We start from the raw sequence: 24,464 nt of genomic DNA, 5'->3' as shown, positions 1-24,464 counted from the left end.
TTCGATCAACGGCTCATAAGACTTGTTCGACCATCGGCAGGGTCCATCCGGTCCTCACATGTTCGCATCCACCATGCAATCGTAGAGCTGGACCCAGCCTAACCAGCTCTCGACGGCAACTCGACTCGCGCGGCTCAGGTCATCCCTCCACGACATCCATTCAGCGTCGAATTCTGCCCTGACAAGTTTCGGAAATCATGACTGCCGTACCTGCCGCCGACGGCCCGGCGATGCCCCTCGATGTGCCAAGCTTGTCAGAAGCGCACGAATGGCTGTCCGAGAAGGCACAACTCAGCGCTAAGAATGGTTCCCTCCCCAAGACTGCTCTTCTTAGGGGCAGTGTCTGGGCCAAGATCACCGCGGTGATGAGGTCTGCCTTCATCTTTTCCCTCAGCATGGGAGCCATCTACTTCGTCTACGTGCTCTTCCTGTCGCCTCAAGCCAGCCAAAGAAAACCCGTCTTGCAACTCGACACAGCACTGGCTGACACTTCCGCCCCTAGTGGCCTGGACAGCGATGACTACGAGGACGAAGACGACTCATCTCCTGCGTCCGGCTTCCTCGGCAACTCCAAGGAGAGGCTGGCGCTTCGCAACCTGCTTGGTCGCAGTGATCACAACAAACGCTCCAGCATCGTACGAATTACTTCTTCCGACCCCACCAGCAGCCTCTGCGAGCATCCCATGCAGGTCGACCTCGAGCCCAATGCGCGTCGCTCCTTCTGGCCAGCACCTGCCTCGAATGCATCTCCTTCCGACTCGAGCAACCCAAACAGCCCCGTCATCTCGTCGCCGAATCCTAACGCTGTCGGTCAACGCTCATCCTCGAGCTCCCCTTCTCCTTCCAAAGCAAGGCGGCGCAAAGAGAGCGGCAGGCTTCACAGTGCCAGTCCCAGTCGGTCCCCGCTCAGCTCCAGCGGTTCCCTCCCTAGTCGCCCACAGCGCATGCGTCCGGTCGATGCTCGATCGCCTCTGGGTCGCACCGCTTCCGGCAGAAACAAGAGGAACAGCACCCTCAGTCTCGTCAGCAACACGACAGACGACTCTTCCGGTCCTATTTCGCAGGATCCGGCCACAGAAGACATTCTGATGCAGGGCACACCTGGTGACGCTTTGTCGATCGGCAGCGAGGAGGATCTACGCCCAGGCACACCGAGCATGGCATCCGAAAACTCTTCCGTCTCAGCAGCACTAGGTCATAACCCTACATCGGCCGATTACATTGACGTCGAGTCCATGTCTTCAGCATCCCCTTCGCCAACGTCCAGCACCTTCTCAATTGGTCGCGCACCATCCATCCTCAAACGCCGCCCGCAGAGCTTCCGCACCGCATCGTTGCGGGAGATCGACATCTCGCACAGCCTGACGCAGCGCCAGAACTCATTACCCGTCATCGACGGCCTGAGTCCTGTCGCCAGTCCAGGTCTGACGCCGTTGCAACAACAAGAGCTGTTGCAGGCGAGTGGCATCTTTCTGCCTTTCGGGCCCGGATCCCCTGCACCCCCGCCGTACCAGCCTTCTTCCCCGGACATGGGCTTCGGCTCCACATTGCCCATGGTAGAGACGTCGTGGTCCCGATTCAAGAAGACGCGAAGCATCAAGCTCGTTGAACCTGACTGGATCCCGCATCTCGATTCTCACATCCGCGCTCGCGAGCGTCTCGAGACTGCGACGCGTTTCGCGGCGATGAAGGAACACAGCAGCGCACACAGTGTGGCAGATGACGATGCCAAATACGAGCAGGACAGCCTCGACGCCGACGACTTCTGGTTCGAGCGCTTCACGCAGAGCACAGCGGCGGCTGGCAGGGATTGGGACTGGAGGAAGAGGAGGGCGAGGTTGCAGCGGGCAGCTGCCCTTGGCATGGCGCTCGGTCAGGGTGGTTTCGCGCCTCCTGTCGGTGCCAATCAGCCTGGAAATGTTGGCTTGACGGACGTTCAGCTCCAGCAACAGCAGCAAGGCGGTGCACCCATGCCAGCTGCACAAGCTGCCTCCTCAGTTCGGAAGCAGATGCCTGCAGCGCCGTTGATAACGTTCACGGAGCAAGAGCTCAAGTCAGCGCCAATGCTGCAGGTCGACACCGAGAGCGGACGACGTGGGCTGCCGCGCGGCAGCAGCGAGGCCTTGCGAAGTCCGCCCCTGCAGCAAATTGGCACGCCCTTGAGCCCGACACCGACCGGGACAGGCACGCCGCTGGGCGGTTTCTTCGAAGCAGGCGGGCCTTCAGCGAACAGCATCAATGTCGTGCTGGCTGCGCGCGCTGCCCAGCGCCGACGTGCGAGTGCAGACGCGGGATCTTCGCAGCCCAATGCTGCCAAAAGAAACATGGTCAACAAGATCACCCGTCGTACGCTCTCTGCTTCCGCTAGCGGCGGTTTTGCCGCCTCTTCGGCGGACGGAAGCACTTACACGGCACTGGGCGCGGAAGATTTCGGCGACTCGTCCCCATCCCCTCTGTCGAATGGCTCCTCTCACTTCAGACACAGCAGCGAGCAGAGTCGTCCTTTCACTTACGAAGCCGGTCCCAGCTCGCCGTCTGGTATGTCGCCGAGCGGTAGCGTGCCTGGCAGGCTGACCAGCTTGGGCGGGGCGATGACGAGAAACGTCAGCCTGACAAATCTCCGGGCTGGTCTGCGAAAGGGCTCGGGATCTGGTGCGGCGGGCAACGACTTCTTGCCGGACTCGACAGGGATCGAGCTGGTGCCCGACTCGCCCGATCTGCGTTCGAACGCAGAACTCGGCGGCGCTCCGTACCAAGATGACGAGATGGAAGGCCCTCGAAGTAGCGCAGACATGTACAGCTCACGATCCTCGGAGCCACCGCCGTTGTCTCGCCCCTCAGCTGGGAAACGTTCCGACTCGTACCAACGCTCCACCGAGCCAATACAAGAAGAGCCACGAACGCGCAAGTCGCTACCACCGCTCTACCGCAACGGCTCGTCGTTCACGCGCCAAGCCTCTGCGCCCCTCCCTTCGATGCACCACGATGACGTGATGGAAGAACTCACGCACGACGTCGACCGAGACTCGCTCAAAGCCGACACGCGCGCCCAATCGTCCGACTCGCTGCGTCGCCGCATGCGCGCCCGCTCACAAACCGAAACCGCCAGCTTCACAGACGACTTCGCCCCGCGCACCATCACTGCGCGCAAGGACGGCCTGGCGTCGCTCTCCGCCGGTTCGTCGCCGCCCTCCGCCAAGACGAGGGCGAGAACCGGATCGCGCTCGTCCATCATGCGCAGCGCCTCCGGTGCCACTGCGGACCTCGGGCGCAATGCCCGGCGTCGGTCGTCGATCCGGAGCGGCGGATCAGACACGTCGTCCATCGGTAGCGTGGGCTCCCGGCAAAGGCGCGAGGGCAGTGCAGGAACGCCAGATCCGCAGCTGCAACCGGAACCGGCGCCAAGAGGCATGGCGCAGCGAGCAAGGAGTGCAAGTTTGAGCAGCAACGGTTCCGGAGGGAGTAGCAGGAAGGGGAGTTTTAGGGAGGCGGCGGGATTGGGGATGACGAGCAGCGGACCTGGGACGCCGGGCAGTGAAGCTGGGGAGAGAGGGAGTGGTGTGAACGGGGTGACCATCTGAGTGCTTTACTTCCAGTTTTGTATTATGCATCATCTACAGGATGGAGTGTACCTCATACATTGACAAAGAACGAACGAAGGTTTCCTGTCGAGGAAGAGCTGTGTTCAGAGAGAGTGTAGTCTGTGTGGTGAGCGAGTGTGTTCCACGAGAGGTTGTATGAGAGGATGCTGTTGGAAGGGAGTGTTCGGAAATCGGAGGCGAGCTTTGGTCGGGAAGAAGCGATTTTTTTGGAAAGCGTGCCCTTTCTTCTCGTCCTCGAATCGACCTTTTCACCCATCAGTGCACACCAACTCGTTCGCTCGCCCCCTCTTTCAACGAGCGCAATCACAGACACGGCGCGCTTCTTCTCCACAGCATCACTGTGGTCACATCACCATCCAACAGCTTTCTTTCGAGCGCCCTTCCACCATGCTGCGATCGCTCGTATCGGCAGCGAGGCCGGTCCTCGCCTCCTCTGCACGGGCGGACATTGGTGCCACTCGCATGCTCACTTCTACATCGACGGCAAGGGGCAAGTCTGGCTCGGGCCCTAGCACCTCATCTGCGTCGGCATCATCGTCATCAGCGTCCCCCTCATCAACATCGTCAGCCTCGACATCCTCAACCACCAGCTCTTCTGCAACACCACCTTCATCCTCATCGACCCCACCCACATCCGCGACAGCGTCATCGTCCTCCACCACTCCACCACCTCCGTCCACCAAGCCTCTGGTCCGGGAGTCCTCCACGCCCGCAGACGCACTAAACACCCTCCCTCTGCCCTACCTCTCGTTCGCCATCGGCGTGCCCACCCCTCCCTCCTCCGCCGCGCCCACCTGGTCGGAGCGTCGTGAAACGCTCACCTCTACCGACTACCGTATGGCCTCTCGAACCGCCATTGTCAAAGAAGCAACCCGGGGCTATTTTCACGACTTTCACGCGATCCGATCGCACGGGGGCAAAACGTGGCGTGCGCCCTCCACCCTTATTCGTGAAGACCGCAGTCTTTACTTCCCTCGCTTCGCCGGTACGCGTCTCGCCGATCGGGCGAGTGTCAACACCGTCGACATGCTCAGGGGGAAAGTGAGCATCGTGGCGTTGTTGGGGAGTAAGATCTCCGAAGAACACACAAAGAGCTTCTACGCCGATACGGTGGCAGAGTTTCAAGGGAGAAAAGGCTTTCAGTTGGTCCAGATCAATTTGCAGAACAACAAGTTGAAAAGCTATCTGGTTAGCCTCTTTCTTGCGTCGCTGCGCAGTCAGATCCCTCAAGAATGGCACCAGACGTATCTGTTGAGCAGTCAAAACATCGAATTGGAAAAAGATGCGCTAGGGTATCATAACAAGCACGTAGGGTATACGTATCTCGTCGATGAGCGGGGCAAGGTCAGGTGGGCCGGCGGAGCGTTTGCCGAAGAGGGCGAGAGGGACGCGTTGAAACGGTGCACGGGGGTGTTGCTGGAAAGAGTGGGGGAGAAGAGGAAGTAGTTTGGACAGCTTGCGCAATGTCAACCATTTGTCGATCGTGCGCTCATGGAGACTCAGGATGTGCTTCCTCGACGTCTCATTGTCTGTTTAGCCAGGGTCAAATAGTGAAGATGTAGCAGCATCGCATTGCATGTCACTGATCTTCGTGAGAGGAGCGCACACTCCTGATCCATGCCTTTATCGAATGTTCCTTCATGTCCGTCAAAGCGTGGGTCCGGGGGTATCTTGAAGGTCCAAATGTTGCACCAGCTAGTGCGTGATATCGTGGTATCGACCGCCTAGCAAACCACACACTCCTCCTTCTTCTGCTTTTGCGGCGCGAAGCCCATCTCGGCAAACGTGTTGTACGGCTTCTTGGAGTAATCAGTCGGAGCCGACTCTGCCGTTTTGGGTGCGGGAGGCACGGCAGCCCAGGCGTTGGTGTGAGAGTGGGTAGCAGGTGCCGACGCGGGTGCGTGACCGCTGTCGTTGAGCGTGTAGCCGGCACCATGGCGTCCGGCGTGGGTGGAGGGTTGGGTGCCCGAGGAGACGCGCGTGCCCGGTGGTGTCATATTCGAAGGAGCAGGGCGTGGGTGTGCTGGGGCGACGGGCATCGAAGGAACCGCCGAATCGCGTCGAGGCTTGCCTTCAAAGTTGTAGTTGGGTCGTTTGCGTCCTGCAGCCGTCTCGGCGACCATCTTCATGGTTTTCTTCCTCGACAGATCCAAGTTTCCGCCACCGCCGCTGCCGGATGCAACAGGGCGACCTGGATTCGCGTTGCTCGGCACAGCAGGAGTCTGCCCGCTTGGAATCCGCTGTCCGATCGAACTTTCGCCAAAGTAATGATCATGCTCGACGGCAGGACTGCGGCCTTCGCGATCCGAGAGCGCCTTGGCCATCGTCCTCTTGCGCACGAGCTTGTCGTCCATCACCGCCTCGTGTTGCTGTCGTGTAAATCCGTTCGCTTGGGGACCCTGCAGCGCCTGCAATCGTTCCACCGCATCCGCGTTGTCCTTCGCTGCTGCCTTCTGATACCACTTCCTTGCAAGCTCGACATTGCGTGGCGTGCCGACTCCGACTTCGTGATAGTAGCCCAGCGCAAACTCGGCCGATGCCAGCCCTTTACGAGCTGCCTTGTCCGCAAAAGTGTATGCCAGCTTCTCGTCTTTCTCGAAATACGACTCGGCGCCGCACAGGAACCACTTGGAGAGCGCCATGTCAGCCTCGATCTCGCCACCCTGCGACGCGAGGCTGTAGTACTGCACGCTGAGCAGCGGATCGAAAGCACATCCGAGCTGGGCGTACTCGAACAGCCAGCCGCACTTGTACTGCGCTTGTGCAAAGTTGAGGTAGGCGGCCCGCTGGATGTGTCGTCGCGCGTCGTCTTCCACAGAGGCGACCGAGGTACTGACAGGGCGAAGCAAGCGTTGCGGGACATCGACGTGCGAGAATTCGCCGGCGAGCAGCATGCCGTAGATGTAGGCGGGCTGCGGTGTGTCGAGGTCGGCCTTGTCCGCTGCCTCGCGCAGCATCGCGATGGCTCTCGGGTAGTTGACGGGCAGTTCGAGCTGTCCGAGCAAGTTGGCCATGCCCATGCGGTAGATGCAGCCCACATCGCCGCTATGCCCGCCTCGATCGTACGCGTCCCTAGCGCGAGCTAAATCGCCGAGCACCTCGTAATCGCGGCCGATGCGAAACCAACTCGGTGCCCAGCCCATGCGCGCCGAGAGCTCAAAGTCGTTGAACGCCTCCTTGAGATTCTTGGGCAGATACGTGGGGAATGCGCCCGATGCTTGCAGGTCGCCGCGCAGGTAGAGCGCTTCGGGCTCAGGACGGTTGGAGGCGGCATTGAGGATGATGATGGAGATGGCTTCGTCGGTCCATGCGACCGTGTTAGGCTCACTGATCCTGGTGCCATCCGAGAAGTTGCGCTCGACGTATTTGAGCATCTGCTTGGCCCATTGGACGCGGAGCTTCTCGTCGCGTGCTCTGTCCTTCTGTGCAGCTAGCGAGGCCACGTCTGGAAGCGGACAAGCTAGCGCAGGTTGGCCGACCGAGGAGGTGGAAGCTTGCGGAAGAGGCGCTGGGCCAGTGGCATAGGCATCAACGGCGCTCGCCCTTCGAGCGCCCGACGACTGTCCATAGGATCCAGAAGTGACCCGCAAGCCTTGCGAATTGTCACTGTAGCCGTACCCTGGATTGGGCATGGACGGAGGAGGCCGAGGAGCGGAAACCGGCGTGCTGGCGCGGTACTGCTGCGGAGGAGGTTGAGGATGAGATGCAAAGCCGCCGACGAACTGATGGCTGGATGATGAGGGCTGCGCATAGTGATGCTGCGGCGGGATAGGTGGTGGTGTTGGTGCAGGAGCAGGAGCGTGCACAAACTGTCCTGGTCTGAGATTGGGAGATATGACGGAGGGTGAGGATGAGTAGGAGGCTGGCTGCTGCCTCCTACGAAGCTGTTCCTGTTCGAGAGCGCCAGGTGGATGAGGCTGCAAAGGCGGTGGCCCTGCTGCGGCGTGATACGGTCTTGGAGGCGAGACTGTCGCTGCTACGGCTGCGGGCGGCTTCGGTTGTGAGGCCGTGACGCGCGTGCTGCCTGGCATGGGAGGATAGGAAGAGTCCATGCCGAAGCCCGAAGGCAGAGCAGGCAGATGCGGTGTCTGTCCCGCCATTGTTTTTGGATCGTCCCCCACCTTTCGGAGGTGTGTTCCGTGAGCGATGCGACAGCGAGTCGGATGGTTCCGGTAGGCGAGTCAGCTCCGTTCGGCGTGCGTGTGTGGACGAAGTCGGCGCCCTTCCGCGGTCGTCGTGGAGACGATTGATCGGCTAGCAAAGGTGTGCTTGGAAGGCGCCAGTGTGGGTGTTCGCGGTGTGGCTCTTCGCTTCAGCCGACGACGATTCGCGAGTCTCTATCGGCAAGGATCCGTGGTTCGCGAAGCGGCCGACAACGACGAAATGGTGGCTGATGGGATGGTAGCGAGCGGCGATCGAACCAAAAGTGGCGTGCGAATCACGAAACGGGGCGGTCGGCGTTGTTGTCGTCAGGAGACGAGGTCGATGTGAGGACTGTGATGTGGATGTTCCGATGGGCTCAAAGAGAGGGAACGGCAACAACATGCACGCAAGCACAGCCGAACCCTGCCCTGCTTCGTCGTCATATCGTCACACACAGCTCGCTTCGATTTCCCTTGTTCAAAATTGGCTATTTCAGGAAGGAGGATCTTCGAGGCACACGAGCACGCAGGTACGAGTTCCCTTTGCATCTGCAAAATTCAGCCAGGAAATCGAGGTCGAGAAATTCGCCGGAGACGCCGTCTCTCAACGTGGACACAGAATCTAAGTTCTGAGGTCTCGCCAAATTACAGGTTTGCGTCTGCTTGCCTGTCTGTCTGCCTGTCTGTCTGTCTGTCTGTCTGTCAAGCTGTCAAGGAGCTGTCGTACGCCTCGAACCGAGTGAACGCGAACGTCAAATGCTTAGCCGACTCGACGTCGATCTTGCTCATCAACTCGAGTCTCGCTCCAATGGTGCAACTCGACCGTGGAACGCCGCCCCCCTTCCACGCCCGCATTACGCCGAGCATCGCCCCCAAACTACGCCAAGAGTGACAGCAAGATCAGCGGCAACAGCGGAAAAGCCACGCCGATGAGGATGGACCCTGGAGCGATAGCTGATCCGCGACCCTGGATTTTTTGTTCAGCGCACGGAATGCCGGTCTGACTCACGTTGCCCCCAAAGCGCGTCTTTATCAGCGCGGGCGGGGCAAGGAGGCCGACCGTGCATATCAAGCGATCCTCGCTTTTCGGAAGAATCGTTGGAAGGGCGAAAGTGGCGCTGGCTCACCGACGACTGCTCTCCCAAGGCGTTCGAAGCTGAGCTGCTGTTCGTCCTTCGTCCATCGACTCTATGCCGCTTTCACATCCATAGTCACGCCCGCGCTCCAGGCAGAGCCAGAGCTAAACGACCCTACGAGAACGCCGCAGAGGCCGGAGACGGAAGCGCCGTTGGCAGTGTGCAGTGGCACCGACACCTTTGCTATCATAAAAAGGGCCGGCTTCATTTGGACAGGTGCCACCATCTCGTCATCAGCTCTCTCCGGCTCTCTCATTTCCTCTAGGGTAGCTACTCCTACCCTGATCGCCAGCACAGTCGCAGTCCAACGGACCATCCGACCTCGCTCCCACGCTGGTCCTGCGTCTCTCGGCTACGTCACATCACTCTAACACAGCGCATCGACGCATACATGTCACCCACCACCTCATCAAGGATGAAGCAACAGCCCGTCTCGGATGCTACCGTGGTGCCTCGCGTCGGCGTCGCCGTGTTTGTGATCAACGAAAAGGGTCACGTCCTCATCGGAAAGCGAACAGGCAGTCACGGCGCAGGCACGCTCGCCCTCCCCGGCGGTCACCTCGAACTACACGAGTCGTTCTTCGACTGTGCTGCTCGCGAGGTCTACGAGGAGACAGGCCTCATCCTCGAGCCACCGCAGGTCTCAGCACAGTCCGAGCTGCTCTCCCACTCACCGCGACAGAAGCACGCCCTTCTTCGAACCCAGTCCCCTTCTCAGCCCGTACTCGCCTCCACCGCATCAACACCATCCCCCTTCGACGAGGACCCGCCCCCACAGCGCTCCAGCATCCTTCCCACACCCTTGCAATTCCTCACCGCGCAAAACTCGGTGCGCATGAAGGATCACGGAGAAAAGGGTCATGGCAAACACTACGTCACCATCTTCATGAAGGCCAGTGTCAAGCACGATCCCGCCAGCCCGCAAGCGCAGCCACAGATCCTCGAGCCTACAAAGTGTCTCGGCTGGTGTTGGGCTCCCGTCCCCTATCTACTCAGCGCAGCACATCGACAGCATCAACTTCAGCTCTTGCAGCTCGCTGCCGCATCCGAAGGCAGATCCTTCCCCGTATCCATCGACAAGCTCCTTGAGGCCGAGAGCCTCGCTCAGGCACTCCAAGAGGCTGATGAGACCTCTCCAGTCACATCATACGGCTCGCCACCCATCCTCTCCGGTGCACTCGGCAGCAACACAAGACGCTCTTTCTCGTCCTCCCTATCTCGCTTTGACGGGTTCCAGAACGTGGACACGGCGGAAGAGGCCCTTGCCTGGGCCGAGGCCGACGACTTTGCGCGTGGTGCTCCCCTCTTTCAACCGCTCGTCAATGTCATCATCGATCACCCTGGCTTGCAGATCGCGTGATGCTGCCTTAGGAATGCTAGGCCATCGTCGTCCTCAAGCAGTCACTCTTTAGACAATTCAAGCGCCACTGCGCCGCAGCAATCACACGTTATCCATTCAGCCGGTTCCGCTTCGAGAGCCGCACTCGGCCACCGACGTCCGCACCGGATCGTCCTTGCGCCACCTAGAGCTATCGATGCGCGTTGCACAGCGCTAAGTCGATAGTCTCTCGCCGCGATATGAAAGCATGTGATCCCATCGAGCTCCTTCTTGCTTGGGCCCTTGTCGCTATGGGTACTTATTTCGAACTTTGCACGGAGCGATGATCCGAGAGTGTTTGAAGCGCGGCTACACGATCCCCTCAAATGGGTAGTCCAATGCAAGTTCTCAAGGCCGGCCTTGATGACTCTTGCCTCTCGAACCTCCTCCTTCATCCACGCAGGGATCCTTCGCTTGGACGCCGTCTGAGTTCCTGACAAGCGGTCAGTGTTCCCGCCTTGATCGCTTCCGTCTTGTGCAAGGTCCGAGTCAAAATGAAAGCAGCTGCAACGGACCACCGGCCGGGCGTCAGATTGTCACACCCACAGGTCCCACAGACGAGCCTTGTTGGCCACAGCGAAGCACCCATGTCGACCATGAACCGGCGAGTCAACACGTTCCGGCCTATCTCTGCCTGGATCATGCTGTCCTATTCCTGTGCGCCCCGACCTTCCAGCATGCATCGTGGCCACGACATATTTGCGTGCGTATGCGCCTTAGGCTGTACCGTTCCAACGGTTCTCCATCTTTCAACAAAAAGGTCGAGGAGCCGAAGCAGCTGTTCCGACCTGTTCAGCGTAGTGCCGTCTCCTCCTTTCCGGCCGGCACGCCACTCAAGGTATTCGTGCTCAGCTCCTTCACGTGCTTGCGAACGAAGCTTGCGAGACGCTAACGACACGATCAGATTCCCGTACACGGCTCAAATGCTCCCGAAGCAGGACCCTAGCATGGATGCGCAAATTGTGCAGAAAGCGTCCCGTAAGCGAGCCTGTCAGACCCCTCATCACGAATCTCGAACAATGTGCATGCAGGCTGCGGGGCTGGTCACGAATTCCAAGCAGGACAAGGAAATCCTATTGTTCGCCCGCATGAACGAAGACGTGCAGCCGCTGCCTCTCGGATTCCTGGTCTCGCTCGATGAAGTCTCTAGACTGTCACTTCAAGACAGTCATGGGATCCCAGTCGAGGCAGGATCAGACCACTCAGATAGCATCCGCGGGAGATCGAAAGCTATGGCGACCGAATCAGCCTAGATCGCAGCCGCAATCGCAAACCCAAGCAGCGACGGGACCTCCAGCTCTAACTTTTAGGGTTCTTTTGTCTTCATGCTGAGAGGTCCGCGAGTACATCTCGGGGAACTCCTATGGATGGCGCCAAGGGCCGTGCTCGTAAAAGTGGACGACAAGCGATGCCGAGGTCCGTACATACATTTCCGACATGAAAGGACCTCGTCGTCGGCTTGCGGCACAGGCAGAAGGTCAGACAAGGGGTCAATTCATATGAAGCAGAGGCCACAGCTTCGATCTGAGAGGAGGGCAATTGAAACGGAGCCTCGCACCGACTCAGCTGCGCCAATCATGGTTGCTCGTCATGCAATTCAGGACTCTACAGGCGAGGCTGCCCTGCTGATCACCGGCACTCGATGCCGTGCCAGCATTCTCCAGCCGCTCCTGACTCCTGGCCTTCATGTATTCTCGTCATCTTGCTTACAGCGAGATGGATTCCAGGAATCCTTTCGCCACTACGCCCCCATGCTAGTACACAGACCTCCTGCTAGTCTCATACCCTGTCCGTACTGCCGATAATCCTGAAGGAACCGCAGAATCGCAAACAATATGCTATCGCTATTGAGAGCAGACTTGCACCGACGTCGTCGTTCGAAAAGACTTTCACAGTCGAGTTGGAGGTGGGTTGACCCTTCAAAGGCCTTCAGTCGATCAAGCTCGAAGCGCCAGTCTCGGATTTTGCAACGAAAGGGCGAGCGATTGCCGGAGACGATGGAGTGTCACGTCATCTGTAGAGCCTCAAGACCACCAGCTTCGACGATGGGTGTTGACCTGCATCCTATCGACGCACATACCGTACTAGTTGCCCTCCATTCGTGCTCAGCGCACGGCACGCAGTCGCTCAAATGATCTCAAGAGCCGAGGAAGGGATCCAAGAAAGTGGTCTGCATCGCATCGGCGCGAATATCTGGAGGACAGCCGCGCTGGGTGCACACAGCCGGCCACGCTTGGTGGGTTGACCCTGGAGGCTTCTCTTCGCCTGCGTGACCATGCAGGCGCACGTCGAAACGGTTTGACTTGAGCGTCAGAACAATGACTGACCGCGCTTTGGTCTAATCAATGTATCTCGAAGCGAACTATTGTCAGACGCAGCGTGGCAGTTTGGGCCAGCCACTCACGGTCGTCACAACGAGGTGCTAATCGAACTAAAGGCGACGTATCTCTGGCAACAATGTCTATGCTCCTCATTGTCCATTGTCTCCCCTCCGCGAGGTGCATACACTGCACGGTGAAAGTGCGGTTCATTGCGATCGCCCACTTTGAGCACTAAGATCGAACAATAGAATCGACTGCACAGCCAGAGAACACGATGACGGATCGAGAGTTGATTAGGGTTTTGACAGCCGCGCTTGATTGTTTGCTATTCGGCGCTAAAATTCGTTCCTTTCCTGCCTTTCTGGGTTTCCTGGGTCCTTTTGCTCCGTCTTGCACATACCATCTCTGACTGCACTGCGCTAAGGGGGAGCCGGCAAACGCACTTTGGGCAAGCACCATCAGAGTCAACAGTCACTAGAAAGAACAGCATGCTTCATCATCAGCTGAAGCACGAGGTGCGAGCCCCGCGTTGCGTGGAATTGCGCCTTCGGAAGCGTCTGCCGAGAGAGCGAGGTTGATAAGGACGACCAGCGGCTTCACTTGTTGGCGGGCGTGGTGCCGGCTTCTGGGTCCAGATATGCTGGCGGTAGACGGAGTAAGAGCGCAGTACAGGCTTTCGCAATCGTACAGCGCTATCTGTGACCCAGTTCCAGGCGTCGGTGGGTGTATCAAACTAGTGTTATCCCACTAGCCAGACTGTCGGATCGCTTGCCCCTCGACGCCACAGCTTAACTGCGTCTTGCATTGCAGATGCCGCTAAAACTGTTCAGCCCACCTCGAGCACTCTGCAACTGAGCCCTGACCGCTCGTTCTCCTGCCTCACTTGATTCGCTTCGAGTCGGTTCGTGATGGAGAAATGGTGCAGTAAGACGGACACAGCTCAGACCTGCCCCGTGAGCACAGCGCAGACTTCATCAGTCTAGTGTCACACGGTCTGTCATGTTCCCATCCCATGCAGTCGAATCCAGAAATCGGCTGCGAGCGCGACATTTTAGCGGCAAAGCACCCATACAAGTGCGGCGCTCACAGTGCATGATCACACCTAGGCAACAAGCTCGTCTCCCTATCTGGAGCTTAGGAGCATACTGCCGAGCAGATGGTGACGGCTATGGGAGGTGCTGAACGATCATGCATCTGATCAGCTGCTTGAATCACAATTTTCCAGGTGCAGTCGTACGCTGCGTCTTGCCTTGGCTGCCCTCCTGCCCTCCTGCCCTCCTACCGGTCTGCTTTTCTGCTCTCCTGCCCCTTTGATGACAGTGGCGAAGCTTCCGCCTCGCTTCTCCTCCTCGGAAGCTCGTCCTTCGCACTAGCGCCGTTGTGTGACAATAGATTTGTGGCACAGCTATGGCCGTTCTATCGCTCCACGCTACCTAGCGTCTACTTCATCCGTCCGCACGCTCCAAGCCGCCTTCGACCTCGTTCTGAATCCCTCCACACCTTCTCTCCGCCCCTTCACCAATACTTAAGCCAGCCACCTTGCACAGACCGTTCTCTCTTCCTCCATTGTCCCAATCTCATCCATCGCTCCTACCCTCAACAGTCTCCACTTCCGTCAGCTCAGCTCTCATAGCCAATCGAATTCAAGATTGATCTTGTCACATCTTGCACTGCCTCCAATATTAGTCCACCCGTCGACTTCATAGCAAGCACTCTGTCGTCAACTTCTTGACCTCGTCACCACCTACTTCCGTCCAAGTCTTACGCCGCCAAGCGTCTTTCAATCAACATGGACATTTTGGGTAGGTAACATGGCTTGAGACCGACCGATACGCAGGGTGGGGCATCAGAGCTGACACCCGGCCCTCCGATCCCCTTTGTCGTCGCGCCCATCCAGAACTCGTCCACGAAGACCAGCGAAAGGAGTGTCGCCCTTTCGATTGCAAGCATCCCGGCTGTCCCAAAGCCTTTTCAAGGTGCGCTTTGTCCCTCTGTTCAGGCTCTGCCCCCCTTAGACGCTGGAGCTGATCGATCTCATCACTCACCTCTCTCTTTCGACCTCATGCAATCATCTGCCCTTTGACTTCGAATCGATTCTTCATCTTAGGCGATCCGATTTGGCAAGGTACGTGTCAGAAAAGCAGCGACAAAGGGATGCACCGACTATCTCGCGAAGGTCTTCCGTCTCGATGCAACAAAGGAGCAGCTGGGCGTTGAGGTCATTGTATCTCTGCACTTGGCAGATTGCGCCGCCCGCAGATCACTTGCGGAGCAACAAAAAGACGCCGTCGAAGTGGGTCCACGTGGGAAATTGCGCCGGCGTGCTCGCCATCTCGGTTTCGGCATTCGACGAGCATCCAGGTCCCTTTGTGCTCGCTGCGAAGCCGGCTATCCGACACGTCAGGGTCCACTAGCGCTGCACTCAAAGGAATTGCGCTGACCTTCTCGTCACTGAACCCTTTCATTCTCTGACGACCGCAGACATGCTCGCATTCATAGCCAAGAGCGACCTTTCACTTGCCACTTTCGCGATTGCGGCAAGACTTTCATCCAGCGATCAGCCCTGACCGTTCACATCCGCGTCCACACCGGGGAGCGACCTCATGTGTGCGAGTCTTGCAGTAAGGCTTTGTAAGTGGTTGCTGCTCTCGACCCTCGACGGCTCCTTTCCTTCTAAGACTGACCTGACGATCCTCGATCCGTACAGCTCCGATTCAAGCTCGCTCGCCCGTCACAGGCGGATCCACACTGGTCGACGTCCATACAAATGTCTGGTAGCTGGCTGCGGCAAATCTTTCTGCCGCAAGACCACGTTGACCAAGCACACGCGTCGCAACCATGCGGACGCCGAAGGCACCTACTCAGGCGTCGGAGGTCCCATGACCATCATGAGCAACTCGAGCTCCATGAACCGCTGTGTCTTGCCCCCTCAAACTCGCGCCACATTCCCGCAGGGACTCGAGCATCACTACCTGGCCAACCTCAAGGTGGAAGACGATAGCGCCGTTGCGCACTACGGCCTCCATTTGCAGCAGACGGCCGACTATCCCAGCACACCCTTCAGCGCGCCTGCTATGTCGACCTCGTCGTCCGGTATGAGCTTTGAGTGCCTCGACATCTCGCGCCGATCGAGCACCACATCTGGCTACATGTCGAGCAACTCGCACAGCTTCTACAGTCCGGCAAGCAACCACGGACGCTCATGCCCGACGCCTACACCCAACACGCTCACACCTGCTTCGGAGATGTCGCAGTTCCCTCGCACGCCTGACTTCCGTGATGCACGAGCCTTCGAGGTGCAAAGCGCTGCTCGTCCCCAGTTCAACAATCTGTCGATCGCCAACATGAGCTTCGGAGCATGTGCCACGGACGCGCAAACCTCGCCATCTGGGTTCAACAGCTCGATGATGGGCTCTTCGCAGTCGTTCGCAATGATGCCCAACTTTGCTTTGGAGAACCAGAGCACTAGCAACATCGATCCGAATCTGTGGGATGCCGGCACCTCTTCTGCAGTACCCAATTCGAGCGTCGGCTCTCACTTCTACGAGCAGCAGAGCTATCAGCAACCGAGGCCGACGATTCATCAGCACTTCCAGCAGCAACAGCACATGCAGGGCTCTCAAGAGTTTGTCCAGCCAGCAACAAGCCACGAACGCATGGGCTCCTACTTCTCAAGGCCCATCTCGCAGCAACACCTCGCTTCGTCCACATAGGTTTGCGTCCCGTTTCTCGATCATATACCCCGGTCAGCCAGCTCCGAGGCTCGTCCACATTCTTCTCTTGCTCTTGCCCACCTTTGGAAGGTCCTTTCTTTGCTCGCATAGTTTTCTTCGCATCGTCGTTTGGTCGCAGCACCGCGCGTACTTCGCTGCGGGCTGTCAGTCGCCTCTCTCGCATCTACATAGCTCGTCGTAATCGCATCTTGCATTTGTCCTCATGCTTGTTGGACAGCGGTGTGCAGCTTGATCGTGCTGCTATGTCTGCGATGTATTGAACGCATCTTTTGACTGCAGTATCAAGATCGACCAGATGGGGTGAGGACGAGGGGCGCGAATTTGTGAGGATTGTGAGAGCGTCCGCTCGAGCTGGCCCAAAAAAATCGGCATTCGGCAGCGAGTCAAGCGCAGGCAGGCATTTTTTGGTCTTTGAGAAGGGTTCTTCTCGACCACCAAACGACTCTATCTCAACCTCGACAAGCCCTGTTATCTGACAGGCCTGCTCATCGGCGAATCTTCCACAGCTTCCGTCAGGCCGTACGAGCGCATCTGTTTCCCTCGACAGAATTCATCATCCTCGACGACTCTTTCGTCCCGGTCAAAGCCTTTGATCCTGAAACCAATCATCCCTGACAGGCTCACCTATATTGATAGAGCGGTCCACATCGACAGACTCGATCGTCCTCCTCAGAAGTATCACGATGGCGCCCACGGCTTCAACATCCTCCTCTTCGGCGGCTTCGACGCTGCACGCCTCATCAAGTGGCGCCAAGGCCACGGGCGAATTCGACATCATCTCCGCCTACCACTCTCTCCTTTCCTCCGACTCCGAACTTCCCTTTCCCATCGCGGCTATCTTTGCTCTCTCCGAACTCGTCTCCAAGTCTCGGGCAGCAACGACGTCCGAGTTGATGGAAAACATTCGATCTGCCTCGTTCCGGCTCAAGTCCTCGCTCGAAAATCCGGTGCCTGCGACGGCCGGGTTGGACCTGTTCACCCGCTTCGTTGTGACCAAGAGCTGGGATTCGGGCGACGACTTTGAAGCGCACAAACGCAGCCTCTCTGCACTGGCGCACGAATTTGCTACGCACACGGTCCCCAGTTGTCGCGAAAAGATCTGCGAGCTGGTGCTACCGTTCATTCGGGATGATAGCGTGGTCTTGACGCACTCGTATTCGAGGGTGGTGATGCAGGCGCTCAAACATGCCGCGTTGGACCAACGCAAGAGGATCAGCGTCTACGTGACCGAAAGTAGACCCCACGGACTGGGGTTGAAGACCTACAACCAGCTGGTCAAGCTCGGCATCCCCTGCACGGTCATCCTCGATAGTGCGGTGGCGTACACCATGCCCAAAGTCGACCTGGTGCTGACGGGTGCCGAAGGAGTCGTCGAATCCGGCGGCTTCCTCAACGCGGTCGGCACCTACGGTATGGCTATCATCGCCAAAGCGTCCAACAAACCCTTCTTTGCCCTCGCAGAGAGCTTCAAGTTTCTCCGCATGTTCCCGTTGAACCAGTACGACCTGCCGACGAACAGCGGGCGCAGACTTCTCGCGTTCCCAGGACTAGATGGTGAAAAGGACGTTCAGGGAACGCCCAAGTTGGGCGAAAGGGAAGATTTGGGGACAATGACAAAGGCTCAGGAAGCATTGAACCCGGCGATCGATTATACCACGCCGGATTTGGTCACGTTTTTGTTTAGCGATGTGGGCGTGTTGACGCCGTCAGGGGTGGGAGATGCGTTGCTTGCTGTGTATGGTGGCGCGGATTGAAGGTCGGAATCAAGGTGGTCGAAACGGAGATGTGACGTGCTGTGTGAGTGCGAGTCGAGGATGTGTGAGGTGAGAAGCCGGCGCTGTGAAGATCACGCGGTCCATGTGACTGTCACTCGCTTTGAATGGTTCGAGCACACAACGAGCACAACCATTCGAATGAGACTCTTCGACAATCAATGCATTGCGTTCGCCCACCATCAACGACGCTTATCCCCAAAGTCTCTGCTGAACGAGCTCTTGGTCTTCTTACCTCCCCCTCCTCCACCATTCTTGCCCTTCCCCTTGCCCTTGACCCCAACCTTGACCGGCGCAACACCCAACTTGGTCGGCCTAGCCATCTTCTTCGCCCCCCTGATCGCCGCATTCACTCCACCACCTTTAATCGTCTTGGCGCCCTCACTCCCCTTGGCCTCCTTCTTCTCCCTCTCGATCTCATCGCGCATCATCCTGCTCCTCCGCTTCTTCCTGCTCAACCCGGCGTACCGGTCCCGGCCGGTCTTGTTGCTAGCACCGTCCATCGTCGCCTCGTAGTGCGCCTTGCTTGCGGTCGCCGCCTGCTCCTTGTCGGACGAGCTCTGGAACCACGTCCTCTTGGGGCGGGCAAAGATCTCGTCCGCATGCGCAGCCATGTTCTCGCCCTTCTTGAGCTCCATCTCTGCGATCCGCAGGGCTTGTTCCTCCTTCTCCTCGCGCAACACTGCGTCCACTTCCGGCTTGAGCGTTTCCAGCGTTTCCAGCATCTTGGTCGCAACGGTCGCCGGGATGATGCGATGCTTGACGGCTTCCGCGGGCGACTTTTTGATGGCCAGTTTGAGCATGCGACGATCTGCCTCGCCGACAAGGGTGACGGCTCGACCCTGACGTCCCGCTCGAGCGGTACGACCGACACGGTGGAGGTACGCCTCGAACTGACCCGGCATGTCGTAGTTGATCACCGTCTGGACACCTTTGATGTCCAAACCGCGCGAGGCGAGGTCGGTGGCAAGCAGGAAATCCGTTTTTCCATCGCGGAAGGCCGTTAGTGCATCGATACGCTGTTCTTGGGATAGATCACCGTGCAACTCCCCCGCCGAGAGGCCGAGGAGGGCAAAAACGATCTTGAGCTGATGCGCCAGCTTCTTGCTGCGAACGAAGATGATCGTCTGGGTGGTGAACGTGCGCGTGCACAGCGCAAGGAGCAACGCGGGTCGTTGAGCATCTTCGCTCTTCCTGCCTGCTGGCTGCTCTTCGCCCACACCAGAGAGTCCATCTGCACCAGCAACACCGCCCGAACCCACCCCGCGGACTCGCACAAATTCCTGAATCAGCTTCTTCGCCGTCGTCCGCTTAGGATCGACAAAGAGCCGCACAGGTCGTTTGAGAGACAAACGCACCAGCTGCTCCACATCATCCGTCATGGTCGCCGAGAACAACATGGTCTGCCTGGCCCCCTTAGGGCAGCTCTTGACGATCTCGTTCAGTTCGTCTGCAAATCCATCCTCCAACATCCGATCCGCCTCGTCCATGACGAGGATCTCGATATCGTCGAGCGTGAACGACGCACTGTTGCGTACGTGGTCGATCAACCGACCAGGCGTGGCGATGACCACTTCAGGTCGCAGCTTCAGCTCCGCCTCCTGCGACTTGACCGAGAGACCACCGACGCAGAGGCAGAAGCGAATGTCGGTGTATTTCGCCAGAGACTGGCCGACCGAATAGCACTGGATGGCGAGCTCGCGCGTAGGCGCCAGGACGAGGACGCGCGTCTTGGCTTCGGCGGTACGACCCTTGGCGCGCCAGGTGAGACGTTCGATGGTGGGAATCATGAAGGCCGCGGTCTTGCCCGAACCGGTGACGGCGCCCGCGACAATGTCTTTGCCTGCGAGGGCGATGGGAATGGTTCGCGATTGGATTGGGGTGGGTTTGTGGAATGAGAGCGAGGTGAGGGCGCGCAGGACGGGGCGCGAGAGGGAGAAGGTGCTGAACGAGGAGGAGTCGGCGCTGGCTTTCTTGGATGAAGTCGTGGCAGGTTCTTCGGCGAAGAAGGCGGCTTTCTTGGCTTTTTCCGCCTCGTCGTCGGAGTCCGAGTCATCAGCAGACGAGTTGGAGTCCGAATCGTCGTCGATGGGGGGCATGTCTTCGTCGTCGTCATCGGAGACGTCGGAGTCGACATCGCTGCTGAGCGGGTCCTCCTCGCTGTCGACCTCTGCTGCTTCCTCGGCGTCCTCGTCTTCGTCGACAATAGCGCCGTCGCCTCCGCCAAACCTGTCGAGCGCCTCGTCGTCGTCCTCATCGCTATCACCAAACTCGGCGAACTTGATATCATCATCCAGATCGTTCTCCGACACCTCGGACGCACTCTCCTCTTCGTCCTCCTCGTCATCCACCGGCAACGCCAATTCGGGCCTCGTCCTCCTCCTCTTCTCAATGATGTCATCCACGTTGATCTTCTTGTGCATCCTGTGTCCCTTCACATTCATATCCCATCCTCCATTGGTCTCTTCGCCACCTGCGTAGTCGGCGCCCGACCCATCGCCAAAGATGTCGAACTCGAAATTCGTATCCAGCGCCATGTCCTTCCTTGCCGTCGAAGCTGCAGTCTTGGTAGTGGCGGACTCGACGATCTTTTCCTTGCCCGCGAGATGCGCTTTCTCCTTGCGCTTGCGCTGGTTCTTTGTGAGCGGTTCGTCCGTGGTAGGTTCAGGTTCCGGTTCGGACTCGGAGGCGGAGCCTGCAGAGGCGGCGTCGGCATCGTCAAGGTCAGGCACCTCGTCGTCCGAGTCGAGCGTCATGATGAAGTCGTCATCGCGTTTTGTGGTCTTTTTGGATGAGGGCGTGGATTGCGGTGTGCCGTTCGCCTTGCGTTTGGATGCTGATTTGGATTGCGCCGGCATGGTGGCGGTATAAAGGCCAGCGGTGCTGCCACGGTATAGCAAGTCGACTTCGTCTTTCTGTCTGCGTCTCTTTGCAAGCGTTGCTACGACAGTCGAGATACAACCTTGACGACAAAAGAGACGATGGTTTGAGGCAAGGATGGGAAGAAAGTGTGGAGCGAAGCAGCAAATTTCGCCTGTGGCAGCAGAGACAAAAATTCGAGAGCTTTGAGAAGGAAAATTATTGGACCCTGTATCGGATCTCACACGAAAGCTACCCCGATCCGTCTTCTTTGGCTTCTCTGTTAGATTTTTTGGTACCCGGCCAATTTGCCGCGTTCGCCACGCCAGAGGTTCCGCTAGGCTGTCTAGCGTAAAGGGTTTTTCCGCCCTGTTTGCGGGGATGAGGGAGATTAGACTCTTGGGCTGGCGAAGCGTCACTTTGGCTCTCGCTGTGCTTGGCAATCAACTCAGCTCCCACGCGTTCAACGTCAAATTGGCGCTGGCTCACTGGGCGAAATGTACTCGCCCAGATTAATAACCGGCCAAGCAACCGGCCTCGTGACGCTGCGCTGGAGTCTCTTCGTCCCCCTTCGAAGCTGACCGACTGAGCGGAATCTGCTCTTCGTGCTTGCACATATAAGCTCGCTCATCGAAGCGCATTTCTCTCTTCTCTTCATCGAACAAGCTCTCTCCAAAAAGGACCACCAAGATCCTTCTGAGCTATCCTACCACCATGGCACCTACAGCAACTGCCGCCGTCGGCGCCGCCGTCGCCTCGATCCCCACGACGCTCAAGACCGCCGTCTCGGCCGTCTCGGCCACCGCCTCCTCTTCCACCCTCACCACCTCCGAGGTTTTCGAAAAGGAAGCCCAATATGGCGCACACAATTACCACCCTCTCCCTATCGTCTTCGAGCGTGCCTCCGGAGCGCATGTCTGGGATCCCGAGGGAAACCAGTACCTCGACTTCCTCTCTGCCTACTCTGCTGTCAACCAGGGGCACTGTCATCCCGCTATCGTCGGTGCACTTGTCGCTCAAGCGCAGAAGCTGACCCTCAGCTCGCGTGCGTTCTACAACTCGTCCTTTGCGCCCTTTGCCGAAAAGGTGACCAAGACGTTTGGGTACGACATGGTTCTCCCCATGAACACGGGCGCTGAGGCGGTCGAAACCGCGCTCAAGCTCGCCCGCAAGTGGGGATACATGAAGAAGGGGATCCCCGAAGGCAAGGCTCGACTGCTCTCCGTCGCTGGCAACTTTCACGGTCGAACCCTCGGAGTCATCTCCATGTCCACCGACCCCGAGTCTCGAACTGGCTTTGGGCCGTTCCTCGACCGCGTCGGCCCAGGGGTGGACGACATGCACATCCGCTACGACAACGCTGACGATCTCGAAGCTGTCCTCGACAAATACGGGCACGAAGTGGCCGCCTTCCTCATGGAACCCATCCAGGGCGAAGCAGGTATCGTCGTCCCCTCGGACGGATACCTCAAACGCGTCGAGCAGCTGTGCAAGAAGCACAACGTGCTCTTCATCTGCGATGAGATTCAAACCGGTTTGGGTCGGACCGGCAAGATGTTGTGTCACCAGCACGATGGGGTTCGACCGGACATTGTGACGCTTGGCAAGGCGCTCTCTGGCGGTGTTTACCCCGTGTCGGCGGTGCTCGCGGACAAAGAGGTGATGCTGTGCATCAAACCTGGTGAGCACGGCTCGACCTACGGAGGTAACCCCCTCGGTTGTGCTGTCGCCTCCGCCGCTATCGACGTGTTGATCGATGAAAAGCTCAGCGAGCGCGCCGAGACGCTCGGTGCCAAGTTTCGCCAGCAACTGGGCGAGATCAACCACCCCCTCCTCGCCTCCGTCCGCGGTCGCGGCCTGTTGAACGCCATCGTCATCGACGAGACCAAGAGCACCAAGGGCAGGAGCGCTTGGCAGCTGTGTTTGTTGCTCAAGAGCAAAGGCTTGTTGGCCAAGCCGACGCATGTTAACATCATTCGACTCGCCCCACCCTTGGTCATCGACGAGAAGGATCTCGAGCGGGGCGTCCAGATTATTCGGGAGGCGCTCGAGGAGCTGGATTCTGTGGAGAGCATTCCTGGTGATGACGAGCACTGATTGAGGGGAGGGGATGTGTACTTGTATTGCCCGCTAAAACATGTCGTTTGCTCAGGATCAAAGTGTGACGGAACTTGCACCGAATCAGTTCACAATCAGTGGGACAAAACACAGCGTGACAAAACTCGGTGTGACAGAAATGAGTGTGATGAACGCTATTGCGATGTGATTGTGTTGCGTTGTTGCACCAAGGGAGGCCGTCCATCAAGCCTGTAAAGAACCATGATTCTCAAAACCACCCTCTTCACAGCTCGACGTCGTGGCCCCCCGTCAAAGGGTAGAAAAATTCCATCACTCCCCTCCTTTTCCCCCATCCTCAATCCGGACCTTCGGCAGTGCAAACGCGCACGTCGAGCATGAAGCTCTAGCAACACTCGGTCGGCTCTCCTTCCCGGCCACCTCATCCGCTTTTTCCTCTCTGGTGGTTTTTCGACCTCGTACCGATGCAACGCAGCAGCACGGCCTCCACGCATCCCCGTCGGGGACGGAAAGCTGCACCGCGTCCACGCGCGTCGGGTCCGGTCGTAACACCGAGAGTCGAAAGCGGACGAGCTTGCGGGTGGGTCCGACCTTTTCCCTCCGTAGAGCTGTGTTTGGTGTCCATTCACCCCGCTAAAAGGGTCGGATTGAGACTGCGAGTGGAGAGTCGATCGCCTCGAGAAAAAGTCCCCACCTGCCTGCCTTCCAGATCCAAGGGCCAGAGACCAGCAAGAGAGCCACCAAAAAACCGCTCGGGCATCCGTCCTTCGTTGTGCTTGACGGCGACAAGAAGGACCGAACAAATGAAACCGTGGTGGGATGCTATTACCACATAGCAACCCCGTGTGTGGGTGGGTGCGTCGATCTGGTGCAAACCTGCCTCGCTCTTGACAGAGCAGAGGTGGTCCAGCCAGTGAAGGTTCGACGTTGGCAGAGAGCGTGTAAGATGTAAGAGGCTGTCAAGGACAAACGAGGGTTGGATCCCATATTAAATAGGATAGACCTCTCCTGAAAAGTAGGACTCTTACGACGCCTTGGAGCTTCACTGCACCGCTCCTCCCTAGCCATCGTGGAGAATCCTTGTCGTATGGCGAGCCGCGCCGAGCAATCCCGTACCCTTAAAGACAGCCGCAGAGCGCTCTGGGTCCTGTATGGACCGCCGTTTGCGGGAATGAGGGATCGCCAGATACGACTTGCCAAACAAGATCCTACCACAACGAGCCAGTCAGAAACGATGCAGCTCTCTCTGCAAGGGATGAACTTAGGGTTAGGATCGTCCTGTACCGCTTCAAAGCCTCTTTTACAAGGCTACCTCTCCGCCCTTTGCACTCCAAGCTTCGCCTTCCTCCCTCCACCGACAGATCCACACTTCACTCGAAAGAGAAAAATGTGCTAGTCAAGGTGGAGTGGAAGAAGCGAGGGAGTGCAAAACGGCTGGTGAGGC

The 24,464-nt window shown here is 58.3% G+C and overlaps 8 protein-coding genes across 8 annotated transcripts; 6 read left to right on the top strand and 2 right to left on the bottom strand.

Moving 5' to 3' along the window:
* Positions 1-197: 197 nt before the first annotated feature.
* Positions 198-3,581, top strand: PSEUBRA_005916 (uncharacterized protein; the record flags this gene model as incomplete). Its single annotated transcript, XM_059465647.1, has 1 exon — positions 198-3,581. The coding sequence occupies one exon, from the start codon at positions 198-200 to the stop codon at positions 3,579-3,581; it is 3,384 nt and encodes a 1,127-aa protein (XP_059321691.1).
* Positions 3,582-3,989: 408 nt separating this feature from the next.
* On the top strand, positions 3,990-5,048 carry PSEUBRA_005915 (ATPase assembly factor ATP10, mitochondria; the record flags this gene model as incomplete). The annotated part of the gene is made up of 1 exon (XM_059465646.1): positions 3,990-5,048. One exon carries the CDS (start codon positions 3,990-3,992, stop codon positions 5,046-5,048), a length of 1,059 nt encoding a protein of 352 aa, XP_059321690.1.
* Positions 5,049-5,326: 278 nt separating this feature from the next.
* PSEUBRA_005914 (Sel1-like protein) lies at positions 5,327-7,702 on the bottom strand (the record flags this gene model as incomplete). The annotated part of the gene is made up of 1 exon (XM_016439299.2): positions 5,327-7,702. The coding sequence occupies one exon, from the start codon at positions 7,700-7,702 to the stop codon at positions 5,327-5,329; it is 2,376 nt and encodes a 791-aa protein (XP_016290088.2).
* A 1,569-nt stretch (positions 7,703-9,271) lies between these two features.
* PSEUBRA_005913 (NUDIX hydrolase domain protein) lies at positions 9,272-10,240 on the top strand (the record flags this gene model as incomplete). The annotated part of the gene is made up of 1 exon (XM_016439310.2): positions 9,272-10,240. The coding sequence occupies one exon, from the start codon at positions 9,272-9,274 to the stop codon at positions 10,238-10,240; it is 969 nt and encodes a 322-aa protein (XP_016290087.2).
* A 4,128-nt stretch (positions 10,241-14,368) lies between these two features.
* PSEUBRA_005912 (Zinc finger, C2H2) lies at positions 14,369-16,292 on the top strand (the record flags this gene model as incomplete). The annotated part of the gene is made up of 5 exons (XM_059465645.1): positions 14,369-14,381; positions 14,477-14,555; positions 14,687-14,704; positions 15,061-15,210; positions 15,287-16,292. The coding sequence occupies 5 exons, from the start codon at positions 14,369-14,371 to the stop codon at positions 16,290-16,292; spliced, it is 1,266 nt and encodes a 421-aa protein (XP_059320365.1).
* Positions 16,293-16,996: 704 nt separating this feature from the next.
* On the top strand, positions 16,997-18,067 carry PSEUBRA_005911 (Initiation factor 2B-related; the record flags this gene model as incomplete). The annotated part of the gene is made up of 1 exon (XM_016439303.1): positions 16,997-18,067. One exon carries the CDS (start codon positions 16,997-16,999, stop codon positions 18,065-18,067), a length of 1,071 nt encoding a protein of 356 aa, XP_016290085.1.
* Positions 18,068-18,267: 200 nt separating this feature from the next.
* Positions 18,268-20,943, bottom strand: PSEUBRA_005910 (DNA/RNA helicase, DEAD/DEAH box type, N-terminal; the record flags this gene model as incomplete). The annotated part of the gene is made up of 1 exon (XM_016439300.1): positions 18,268-20,943. One exon carries the CDS (start codon positions 20,941-20,943, stop codon positions 18,268-18,270), a length of 2,676 nt encoding a protein of 891 aa, XP_016290084.1.
* A 715-nt stretch (positions 20,944-21,658) lies between these two features.
* Positions 21,659-23,041, top strand: PSEUBRA_005909 (Aminotransferase class-III; the record flags this gene model as incomplete). The annotated part of the gene is made up of 1 exon (XM_016439313.1): positions 21,659-23,041. The coding sequence occupies one exon, from the start codon at positions 21,659-21,661 to the stop codon at positions 23,039-23,041; it is 1,383 nt and encodes a 460-aa protein (XP_016290083.1).
* Between the last annotated feature and the right edge of the window lie 1,423 nt (positions 23,042-24,464).

The sequence above is a fragment of the Kalmanozyma brasiliensis genome, assembly GCF_000497045.1.
Source record: "Kalmanozyma brasiliensis GHG001 unplaced genomic scaffold PSEUBRA_SCAF7, whole genome shotgun sequence".
Lineage (NCBI taxonomy): Eukaryota > Fungi > Basidiomycota > Ustilaginomycetes > Ustilaginales > Kalmanozyma > Kalmanozyma brasiliensis.
The sequence above is the reverse complement of the archived record's forward strand: the minus strand, read 5'-3'. Positions and strand labels throughout refer to the sequence as shown.